This window comes from Trachurus trachurus, assembly GCF_905171665.1.
Source record: "Trachurus trachurus genome assembly, chromosome: 11".
Classification (NCBI taxonomy): Eukaryota; Metazoa; Chordata; class Actinopteri; order Carangiformes; family Carangidae; genus Trachurus; species Trachurus trachurus.
In genome coordinates, this window is record NC_139904.1 from 4853921 (window position 1) to 4866584 (window position 12664).

The 12664-nt window shown below is 41.9% G+C and overlaps 1 protein-coding gene across 1 annotated transcript; it reads left to right on the forward strand.

The window, feature by feature from the left end:
• Positions 1–290: 290 nt before the first annotated feature.
• On the forward strand, positions 291–6407 carry LOC310994017 (trypsin-2-like). Its single transcript, XM_083982518.1, has 6 exons — positions 291–391; positions 1702–1852; positions 3300–3556; positions 4290–4426; positions 5294–5395; positions 6268–6407. The coding sequence occupies exons 1-6, from the start codon at positions 352–354 to the stop codon at positions 6313–6315; spliced, it is 735 nt and encodes a 244-aa protein (XP_083838644.1). The 5' UTR covers positions 291–351; the 3' UTR covers positions 6316–6407.
• The last annotated feature ends 6257 nt before the right edge of the window (positions 6408–12664 follow it).

Here is a 12664-nt window from a genome sequence, read left to right on the forward strand (position 1 = left end):
ACCTGCTGCTGCTCACACACAGGCCACGCCCCCAACGCCACACACACACACACACACACAGGCCACGCCCCCAACGCCCCACACACACACAGGCCACGCCCCCAACACCACACACACACACACACACACAGGCCACGCCCCCAACGCCACACACACACACACACACACAGGCCACGCCCCCAACGCCACACACACACACAGGCCACGCCCCCAACACCACACACACACACACACACACAGGCCACGCCCCCAACGCCACACACACACACACCTACACACACACACACACACAACCACACACACAGTTTAAATGTGAGCAGCTGGACGTCTGCAGGAGAACAAACCAGAGACATGATGTTGGTCCCGGTCCTCCTGCTGCTGACGGCCACCGGTGAGTTAAAGATTCAGATTCAGATTCAGATTCAGCTTTATATGTCCTTCACAAGGAAACTTGTTTTCACCCCCGTACGCAACACACAACCTCAAGATACATACATACATTACATCACCCACCCATACACATTAAACAGGAACACACATTTAGCGACGCAATCTATTTAGTTCTGTTATAAAGAGCTGCTGGTCGACCGCAGAGAGGAGGAGGAGGCTGCTTCTTCTTCTTCTTCTTCTTACTGTGTTGAACAGAGCAGCTTCATGTTTGTTGTATTAAGTGTGTATGAACTTTTCTTTTTTCTTTTCTCTTTATTGCAAGGTGCAAAATACAATACAAATAAGCATATACAAATGCAATTACAAAAGTCGTTTGTTATATCGTCGTTTGTTGTATTCTTTGGATCCCCATTAGTCTACATAATGATGCAGACTATTCTTCCTGGGGTCCACATTAAATCAAACACTTATTCCAACAATACAGTGTTTATACAAAAAATTACATAAAATCATTTATCCTGAATATATAAACAAGATTATAGAAATGCATATTAAGTAGTACAATGTAAATAAGTTAATATGATCAAGAGAAATAATATAGCTTTTTACATGATTATCAAATAGTTACATGATTATAGACATGACATGATCAAGAGGAGTAATATAGTTTTTTACATGATTATAAAATAGTTACATAATTATAGAAGAGTATACATGAGATAACCTAAAGCATACAGGTTCAACGCAGGTGTATTAACATGCTTGAATTCAACTTGACATGATTGCCTAAATTAATAGTGGTCTATTGCAACATAATATTATGACGAAACACAGCTTCTCTCAGTTTCATTTTAAAACTGAAACTGAGAGAAGCTGTGTTTCGTCGTTGCTTTCAGAACTGAGCGTAGCATTTCTTATATTCAAAAAGCAACAGGATATAAGCAGAACAATAACAGAAAGTAAAGCAATAGAACAGAAAAAAAAATCTTAAAGGGTATCAATCAAAAGTAAAAGTTGATAAACTGTCATACAGCAATAGGGCTTTTTTTGATTTCATAAGTTTTAATGAATCAAAGTAAAGTTGCAGTTCTTTTAAAAAAAAAAAACAGATTCGTGGGGTAGTTTTTGAGAATTTGCATTTGTGTAGAAAGTATTTGGCGAGTATAATCAAATTATTTATGTTGTATTCTATTTTTTTGTCCTCCATTATGAAACCAAATCTAAAGTGTGTATAAACTATGAGAACTTCTTATTTCCCTGTTTTCCTCCTTATTTCCTCCCTCTTCCTGCTTCCTACTTCCTGCTTCCTAGCCGTCTTCGGCGCCGACGACCGTATCGTCGGGGGTTACGAGTGCCGTGATCACTCCGTCCCCTGGCAGGTGTCTCTGAACAACGGCTGGCACTACTGTGGAGGAACGCTGATCAACGAGCTGTGGGTCGTCAGCGCCGCTCACTGCTACAAGTAGGTCACAGGTCAGAGGTCAGAGGTCACAGTGGCTCTGAGAGGGTTTTATTTTTTATTTTTTTATTTGATTAATTGTGCAGCACAGAAAGTTGCATACATACATACACCCATATATTCTTGAAATACATCCATGGGAACAGAAAAAGAGACAAAAAAGCAGGCCTTTACAAATCACTTGCACAACATTTCTCCATAATAGAGTACGTTTTGGCGGCTTTCTTATTTCTAATGTCCTTGATTGTGGCAGCATAACGGTGCAGTTTATGTTTAAAGGTACAATGTTCGGTTTAGATATGGCCCATTTGTTTTTGTGGAAATGAAATTTCCCCAAACTCCAGATTTAAAAGAATAGTTCACCCAAAATTCAAATTGCACTCATTATCTCCTCCCCCTCATTTGGACTAAGGGCTGGGAGAAGTTTCAGAGTCCTCCGTGGCTTCTCTGAGTTACAGGGGGTCTCGGCGTAGCAGTGCATGTCATTATAACAGTTGCAGGAAGAGGAGCTTCCGCTACAAAACAAGCTTGAAATATAGACTTTTTTCGGAACAATTTCGCATTTCGGGGCTTCAATACAAGAGGGACATTACATACGAGCAGCATGGAGGTATTTGGATGTTTTTTTGGTGTGTCTTTTTGTTACGAAGACAGTTGGTGTCCATTTGCAACCGTTATATGGACATGCACTGCTACACCGAGACCCCCTGTAACTCAGAGAAGCCACGGAGGACTCTGAAACTTCTCCCAGGCCTTAGTCCACATGAGGGGGAGGAGATAATGAGTGAAATTTTAATTTTTAGTGAACTATTCCTTTAACTGACAGAAAAAAACACAAGTCTTTGTCTTGGTCTTCATAATAAATCAAGATGTGTTTTTCCTGGAAACTGATCATTCTTCCTGTTTTCACCTCATCTTTCCAAAAGGTTTTACTGTAGGTACAATGATAAAACAAGTGAGAGATGGTTTCATCTTCAAGTCCACAGAAATCACGGTAACACTTTACAATAAGGGTCCCTTAATTAACACTAGTTAGTACATTATTAAGCATTAATTAACTGTTTTAAAATGTATTAACAATCATTATTATGTATTACTTAGCATTAGGAAAAGCAGTTAATTAATGTTTACTACTCAAAGTTAATTCATAAATGATTAAGCATAATCATGTAATTAGTTATCATTATGTACGCATTACTCAGCATTAATTAGCTATACATTAGTTAATATATTAATGCTTAATAATGTGTTAACTAATGTTAATTAAGGGACCCTTATTGTAAAGTGTTACCGAAATCACACACATAGTCAATGTCTAGTTTAAATCTTTCAAGGGTTTTCTTTGCAGGGTAGATTTGATGTAAAATTTTAAACGAGACTTCTTTCACCTTGTTATTGAGGGGTGATGATGCTGCTCACTACCTGCTGCTCTCTTCCCATCATGCACCAGGGGCGAGGACATTGAGCTGCGTCTGGGCGAGCACCATATCGGCTACAAGGACGGCCCCGAGCAGTTCATCGCCCCCGCCGCCGTGCTGCGTCACCCCGACTACGACCGCTACACCATCAACAACGACATCATGCTGATCAAGCTGGCCGAGCCGGCTCAGCTCAACCAGTACGTCCAGCCCGTGGCGCTGCCCCGCCGCTGCGCCGCCGCCGGGACGCAGTGCCTGGTGTCAGGGTGGGGGGCCACGAAGAGCCCCTGTAAGTAGAAATACATTACTACTACTACAAATTACTACTACAGCACATATGGGCAGTTTTAAAGGGATAGTTCAACATTTTGGCAAATTGGCCCATTGCTATAATCACTATAGTCATAGTAGTAGGTTCGTTACCTTTAATTGCTCATGGGATTTCTTGGTTTCCCTCATCAAACTAATGAAATACACAATCCAACAACTCCAAAACGCTCTGGTGGACAAGTTGTTACCTGCACATTCACCACGCTATGAGATAATAACACAACGTTACCACACAGAGTTGTTTTAGAGGGAAATTCATGCAAAACCGCTGATGCGCGTTGCCTTCAGGGGCAGTTTTTCATCATCAAGCAGTCTCTGCATTCCCCTCTAAAACAACTCTGTGTGGTAACGTTGTGTTATTATCTCATAGCGTGGTGAATGTGCAGCTCACAACTTGTCCACCAGAGCGTTGTGGAGTTGTTGGATTGTGTATTTGCTGAGTTTGATGAGGGAAACCAAGAAATCCCATAATGAGCCTCCGTAGCGTAGCTCTGAGCAGCTCACGGCTCTGCTCCGCCGTTCTAAAAACAGCTTGCACCGACAATTAAAGGTAACGAACCTACTGCTATCACTATAGGGATTATGGCAATGGGCCAATTTGACAAAATGTTGAACTATCCCTTTAAAACTACCCACATGTGCTTTAACTGATGTGTAATCTTGTGTCTATCTATGTGTGTGTGTGTGTGTAGTCGGCTGTCTGAAGTGTCTCCACTGCCTGGATCTTCCCATCCTGTCGCAGCTCGACTGTGAGCGCTCGTATCCCAACAGGATCACCGACGCCATGTTCTGCGCCGGCTTCCTGGAGGGAGGGAAGGATTCCTGCCAGGTGCTGGACACACACACACACACACACACACACACACACACACACACACACACACACACACACACACACACACACACACACACACACACCATCACACTTACACAACTTTTACACATTTTATCACTGAACGTCTCAAAACACTTTTTGTTTTTTTTCCATCATCAATTTCCTTCCTGTGACTTTCTCAGTTAAAGGACAATTTCGGGCAAATTCAACTCGGGGCTGTATTTTCCCAACATTTTAGGTCTAACAGAAGGAATCTGGAGATTTTCAGTTTAATTGCTCCTGTTTTGCGGAGCTGCCACGGCAGCGATGAATGGGAGCGGATTGAAGTTCTGCTACTTATGCTGTTTCCATCCCTCAAAGCCACAGACAGCGTCAGATGGCGACTCAAACATGCACCCAGAAGTTTATTTACTTGAAGCAAGTCCAGAGTTGATATTCCTGTGTTTATGACACAAACGGGAGCTTCCGACTGCACCTGAACACACCGAGCGTCAACTTGGGTCTCGACTCCGCAAGACTTTGAATTAGATCTAGTTTTACAAACATGTCTGCTTGCTTGAAGTAAATAAACTTCTGGGTGCATGTTTGAGTCGCCATCTGACGCTGTCTGTGGCTTTGAGGGATGGAAACAGCCTAAGCAGCAGAACTTCAATCCGCTCCCATTCATCGCTGCTGTGGCGATGCGGGGACAGACGCAGCTGCCGCAAAACAGGAGCAATTAAACTGAAAATCTTCAGATTCATTCTTTTAGACCTAAAATGTTAGGAACATACAGCCCCGGAATCGTCCTTTAACTGATGACGTGTCTGACTGTGGTGTATCATTGTGTGTGTGTGTGTGTGTGTGTGTGTGTGTCCTCAGGGAGACTCTGGAGGTCCTCTGGTGTGTGACGGGGAGCTGCAGGGGGTGGTGTCCTGGGGGTGGGGCTGTGCCGAGGAGAACCGCCCAGGTGTTTACGCCAAGGTCAGTTCCTCTGCTGCTCTCCTCCAATCAGCTGCTCTCCTCTTCCTCCAATCAGCTGCTCATCCATCCTTCACCTGAGAGAACTCGACAGCCTCATCAATAACTGAGTTAATATCACGGCACAAAGGCTGAAAAAAAAACTTTATTAGTTCCAAAGACACAGCCGACCTCCTGATTCTGTGTCTGATGATGGAAGGACTTTTATTTTGAAGTTTTCTTAAAGCAGAAGTAAGCGATCCGGTCGTTTTGGCTAATGCTGCGTTCCAGGCAGGCTTTTGAAACCGTAAATTACAGCTTCAAGTCACGACTTATGACTTTGTAGCGTTCCAGGCAACCCACTCGTGTTTTTCCGACCTGTTTTACCTGTGAAAGTCACTATAACGGCCACTCGTAACTTCCGACCCGTGAACTCGTACCAGATTGAACTGGTACCACTTCACAGGTCGGAAAAACACGAGTTACGAGTTGCCTTGAATGCACCATAACGTCTTGTCAGCCGATGGAGTTAGCAGCCCCCGCCCTCGTCATGGATCTATTGGCCCTCGTCCCTACGTCACCACATTCAGGCGCATCCCTTGGCTGCACACACAGCCCTTCATGCCGTTCTCTCTCCTCATTGGATAAAACTTGTAGGATACGAGAAAAGTTTTCTCCTCGGCTCAAAGCAGAGCAGAGTGACTGACAGACCCGTGTTTCGGTCCAAACACTCTATGTAAGTGATTGCTGTCGGAAGATAGAACTATTGAAGACTTATATTAACACAAAAATATCACTTACTTCTGCTTTAAGTTATTGAACACACACCTGTCTGAGCTGACGTGCTGCGGTGTAGAAGTGAGTTAACACGACTGTTCTTTCTCTGCTGATCTCAGGTCTGTCACTTCACTGACTGGATCCAGTCGACCATGTCGTCCCACTGAGGGAGCAGCAGCTTGTCTCCTCAGACGGACGGACGTCTTCACGTCTTCACGTCTTCATCCACTGTTTGTTTCTCAATCTGTTTTAATAACAACAGTAAAATATCACCATGAACAACCTCACTCTGTTTCTGCTCTTTGATCCACACTCATTCATTCATTCATGGTTTCACACCTGCAGTTTGACACGTTTGAATATTTATTGTATTAAAAGAAAAAAACATCAACACAACCCAGTTCTGTCAATGAGTCACACAGGGATTTAAACCACAACACCAACCACGACCACATGGATGTATTTGTTCTGCCAAATATCTAAACTCTGTCAGCAGATTTTAGTATTATTATTATACTCATACTACTAGTAGTATTAGTATTAGTATTGGTATTAGCAGTGTTGGGAACGTTACTTTTAAAAAGTAATTAGTTATAGTTACTAATTTCTTCTCCCAAAAAGTAACTGAGTTAGTAACTCCACTACTTCACTATAATAGTAACTAGTTACCAGGGAAAGTAACTATTGCGTTACTTTTTCTTTCTTTTTTTAAAGTTTAAATATGTCGAAGAATTTGGATTTTTTTTCTCTCATTTTTAAATTGTATTTTATTGTTTTCATATATTTCACTGATCGGAATTATGGATTGTGAGTGTGTGTTTTATTGAAAGCGAGGCTGGTGTGCCTATGAAAATAGGTTACAGTGGGTTTTTTAAGTGCTGTGGCTACAAGCAAATCTCATATTGTCTCTGTACAAAGACAACAAAGACCTTTTTAAATGTGAAAACAGCGGAGACCTATTCAAGATTTGCGTTTAATAACAGGCGAAACATCGAAATTAATTTATTCATGGCCACATTAAGTGAAATTATTAACTTTACCGATTATCCATCTGATTATCTGTCCTGCTGCGAGCGCACAACAGGGTATCTGCGGATCCTTAAAAAGTCTTAAATTCATGTATCTAAAATTAAGGCCTTAAAAAGTATTAAATTTATTAGAAAATTCTAAGATGGTCTTAAATATATAATACACAGCATCATAAAATATGTATGCACTTAAACTTGTATATGAAATAACAGGGTATGCGCGCGGGGTCTTAAAAAGTCTAAAATGTGAAAATCTAAATTTTAGGTCTTAAAATGTCTTAAATTTGTTGAATTATTGTGTTCAAGTCTTAAATAATTTTAGACAGGTCTTACATTTTCTTATGCCCACCATGGGCGAGCATTTCACTCGCATTTGCCCCTAAAAAAAACAAACATGTGTGAACCGGAAAAATCACAAAAAGAAAGAGCACACGATTGGTCAAAAACTACAAATCCCACAATTATCTGGCCTCAACAATAACAGTAGAGTGTAAGTAAGGGAGAGTGGAGCTGTCGGTGAAAATAGGAAACAACGCCACGTCTGGTCCTGTTCTATGTTGTTCGTTCACACCGTCACCGTTTATTCGTTACGTCCGCGGTGTAAAAGGCCGTGACGCAAAGACGCGATTAGGCGCGAGACGCGATTAGGCGCGAGACGCGGTAGACGCGACTTTTTTTTTTTTGCGACGCTACACGCGATTCTTTTATGGCGACGGGACCTTCGCGTCTTCGTCCTTTTCATCGTGTTTGGTGGGAAGACCCGCAAGGAACGCTTTTTTTTCGCTCGAGTTTATACGCGCGACCAAACGCGAGATACGCGAGAAATGCGATTTATCGCTCGTTTTGACTTTGTCTAAATTTGCGTCTTCACGAGCCCGCCCATTTTCACTACAACAACAACATTTCTGCTCTCACCAACCATGGTTGAGGTCACAACGCTGCTGTAGCTGCTCTGGAAGAGTTCCAGCTGATGAGCTACAGAGACTTTAGAGTCTAAAGGAGCAGTGCGTCGCTGTGTCGGACTGTTTGGATTTAATGAAGAAGCTGCACAGAGTCAGGTGAGCAGAAGCTCAGGACAAACACTTCGCTCCGGGACATAATGTAGCTACACCTCACATGTTCTTGTCTTTTACCTCAGGGAGATTAAAGTAGTGTCTGTTTCCACTTTCCCTCCGATCTCGGCAGCTTCCCTCTGCTAGTCTGTGTGTGTGAGGCTAAACTGCGTGCGTGTGTGGTTTGTGTACAAACTGAACACTGCCTCTGATTGGCTTAGCATGAAACCTTACTCTGCCTCAACCAATCATCATCACTTATGCGGTTGTCTCGTCCCTCCCTCCTCCCCCCTCCCCTCACCAAAGGAGAGGAGGAAAAAACAACAACAGTTTAGCAGCTTCTGTGGCTGAGATGAGATGAGCCAAGTCGGAGGACAACGGCTTCACTGAGTAGTTTGTAACGCGCCTCATTTAATTGTCGGTAACGGTAACGGCGTGGTAACGGTGGAAATAGTAATTAGTTAGATTACTCGTTACTGAAAAAAATAACGCCGTTAGTAACGCCGTTCCCATCACTGGGTATTAGTATCATATTAGTAGTAGTAGTAGTAGTAGTAGTTTTTTTATTAGGATCCCCATTAGTCGCAGCATTGCTGCAACTATTCTTCCTGGGGTCTGAAATAAGCATTAAAGTACACAAAGAATACAAAATATAACAACATAATAAACCAACATAAATACATACACACATATACTCAAACATAGTAGTAGTAGTTTTGTATTGGTATTATTATTAGGCTACTATATTAGTTGTATTGTAGTAGTATTAGTGTAGTAGCCTAATATTGTATTATTGTATTCGTAGTATTAGTATTAGTAGTAATGATAGTATTGTATTAGTAGTAGTAGAAATAGTATTAGTATTATATTATATTATTGTTTGTTGTTGGGTATACAGCGACATGAATAGGACATGAGGGACAACGTTGAACAAAAATGACCATGTCCAAAATTATTCATACCCCAGTGATACCAAGACAAAAGGCCATAGGCATAGACGGATTACCGCATGGGCAAAGTGGGCGTGTGCCCAGGGCCCCAGATCCAATAGGGGCCCTTGGCCTTCAGAGTTTTTTTTTTTTTTTTTTTGTACAATAAAAAAAAAAGATATATATATATATATATATATATATATATATATATATATATATATTGGAATTAATGTGGTTTTGAAAATGTAGTATGATTATAAAATCAATTGAATGCTTTAGAAATGATAAATCAGTAATGTGTGATGACACAATGACGTAGCCTACGTGCGCTGGGGTCAAATATACAGTGCGTTTTTAAAATGGAGACGCGGGCGCTCAGTGGATCAGCTGTTAGCTGCTAGACGAAAACAAAGGAAAGAAAAAGCTGAAACGGTTGAAACGGCTGAAACTGCGCTATGTAAGTGGCCGTATAGAGGACAGACTGATCCGAGTGTTGGACTACCTTATCAAGGACTTTTCCTCGAAGAAGACCAGGAAAAAGCCGGTGGTTTTGGTGAGTCTATAGGCTGTAGCCGATATCCAAGTACTCGAGTAGGTTACTCGGCATCCGAGTGCAGTCCGACCCCCTGGTTATGTGTGTGTGTAGCCTGTGTGTTAATCTCTCTCGCGCTCTGTTAAATGAATAAACAGAAACCGCTGCAGAGCGCGAGCCTGGCACAGAGGTGCGCGCTCTGGCGCATCTGGCACAATCTGTTAACGGCGCAGAAAGGAAACTGGCTCCACTGCGCCGCTATTTCACGTCCGACGTCGATGGTAAACTCACGTTTTTATTGACATTGTCGTGTCTGATCCGACGTAACTATAACAACATAACACAAATTTATCTGACAGCTCTCACTTCGTCATCTGCTCCTCCTCACTCACTCACCTACACACACACAGGACTCTTGTCTCCCTCACACTCACCCCCGGCCCCTCATCCAACCATACCCTACCTGCCCGTACTGTACCGTACACATTCACAGTCAGTCAGAAGTCACAGAACTTAAACATCATAACAAGAACGTTACTGCGGGGTCGCTACAATATTTACAGTTTTTCAGTTGTGCAATAGGCTCTTATTAATAATCCAATCCCATTGCTACGTGGCATGATGCGCACCAGTGTTTGTAGAGCCCGGTTCAGGGGAGCACAACCCCCCCAACCCCCTCGCAAAAAAGACCTAAAATGACAGTAATTTTGTGTTGTTGTGTGTTGCCCGGTGTTGTTATGTGCGTAATGGGAAGAGCGCCTTTGCGCGCACACTGTGTAGGCAGGGGCCCGTGGCGAGTTTGTGTCCAGGGCCCGTGGTCATGATAATCCGTCTATGGCCATAGGATGTTCGAACAAACCATTCTCTTTAAGGGTCTAAAGTGTTTACAAGTATTTTTAATGTTTCTGGGAGTTTTTTTTTTTACCAGTTTTCTGACCATAAAAGTTGACTTGCTTGTGACATTTCAGTCATTTTCATGTCAACGCAAGACTTGCTATGGCAAAGACCAGAGAGCTCAGTGAGGACACATTGGAAATGCCAAAAAAAAGAAGGAAAAGGATACAAGAAGGTGAATGGTGCAAAGTATCATCAAGAAATGTTAAGAAGTACCAAAGATTTAACACTGTGAAAACCCTCAAAAATCCTCAAAGGATGCGGTCAAAAGTCAGTAGTGTCACCTTAGCTAGTCAGAAAAATCAAGCGAGATGTTGAAAACAATCCAAGGACTACTACCAAGTCTTGCGTTGACATGAAAATGACTGAAATGCAGGGGTGGAAAGTAACGAGTTACATTTACTCAAGTTACTGTAATTAAGTAGCTTTTTTGTGTACTTGTACCTTTTTGAGTAATTTTTAAAATCAGTACTTTTACTTTTACTTGAGTACATATTGTTGGAAGAAATTTACTTAGTTACATTTTAAATAGCTTAAGTTACAAAGTAAAAAATATATAACTCTGTGTGGGTTGTCAAAGGTAGCTACGCCGCTGCCGCCTCTCTCTCTCTCCCTTCACAGACGCACACAGCAGCAGGCAGGTCATCTATGCAGGCAGGTACACACCTCTTTCCCCCTCACCGCTACGTGAGTTTGTGCATAACAGGGCTCATCGCTATGTTGTCGTCTTAATATTAGCCATTAGCCACAGCTAGCGGTTAAAAGCTGACGTTAATGATTAAAGACAACGTTATCAGGCATGTCCATCTATTAGGCTACGTTTACAGTTACGTTGTTCTCACGTCCTGTCCGGGGCGTCCGGGCTTTTTTTTTTTAAGAACTCATGAACATGTCCGGCGGTGTTCGGTAACTGACCCTGCCAGATTAAATGACTAGACACACCGGGGCTGAAGGCCGGACCGGCAGTCCGTTGAGTTAAATGTAGGAGCCCAGTCAGATCCATGGCCATGCTCAGAGGAACAGACAAGCAGCCCACTGCTTCAGAGCAGTTACAGTAAAGAGGCAAGAGAGAGAACCTACAGTAAAATCCCCCCCCCTCCTCCTTGAGAGCAGACAGGAAAGACAGACAGTAAAAAAAAAAACAGGTGTGTGTGAGTGAAAGAGGGAGAGAGATTTTTCTTTTCTTTTTTTATCCGTATTGAAAATGGTATTGAGTATCGAATATTTTCCTTAATATCGATATTGAGTTGCAAATGTTAGTATCATGATCATGATCGTGACAACCTTAGTGCCAGTAACTGTAACTGTCCATCTGATTGGCTCTGGACAACTGTAGTGTCAGAAGGTCAGAATCAAGTTGGTGCCACAGGAGCTAAAAGATGATGGAGATCAGTGTGTCGATGGAGAAGGGACGGATTTGGAACACAGAGACATGCACGGAGAATGTTAGGCCAATCTCTGGCCATTATAGCCCCCCCCCCCCCCCCCCCCCAAAAAAAAAAAAAGTAACTAAGTAACTTGTACTCTGAGTAAATTTTAAATGAACACCTTTTCACTTTTACTTGAGTAGATTTTTACACCAGTACTTTTACTTTTACTTGAGTAAAATTTCATCAAGGTAACTGTACTTTTACTTGAGTAGATTTTTTTGGTACTCTTTCCACCCCTGCTGAAATGTCACAAGCAAGTCAACTTTTATGGTCAGAAAACTGGTCAAAAAACTCCCAGAAACATTGAAAATAATTGTAAACACTTTAGACCCTTAAATAATAAAGAGAATGGTTTGTTCGAACATCCTATGGCCTTTTGTCTTGGTATCACTGGGGTATGAATAATTTTGGACATGGTCACTTTTGTTCAACGTTCAAATAAACACCTTTAACAATGTAACTTTACTTAAATAAATTGGTCATAGCTGCAGACTTTCCCTCATGTCCTATTCATGTCGCTGTATACCCAACAACAAACAATAATATAATATAATACTAGTACTATTTCTACTACTACTAATACAATACTATCATTACTACTAATACTAATACTACGAATACAATAATACAATATTAGGCTACTACTAC

What these genes read in the sequence shown, in the direction of transcription:
- LOC310994017 (XM_083982518.1), top strand. Translation starts at nt 352, where the DNA reads ATGATGTTGGTCCCGGTCCTCCTGCTGCTGACGGCCACCG. An exon ending in AGCGCCGCTCACTGCTACAA is followed by an intron (nt 1,853 to 3,299) that starts GTAGGTCACAGG and finishes ATCATGCACCAG; the next exon opens with GGGCGAGGACATTGAGCTGC. An exon ending in GAGGGAAGGATTCCTGCCAG is followed by an intron (nt 4,427 to 5,293) that starts GTGCTGGACACA and finishes GTGTGTCCTCAG; the next exon opens with GGAGACTCTGGAGGTCCTCT.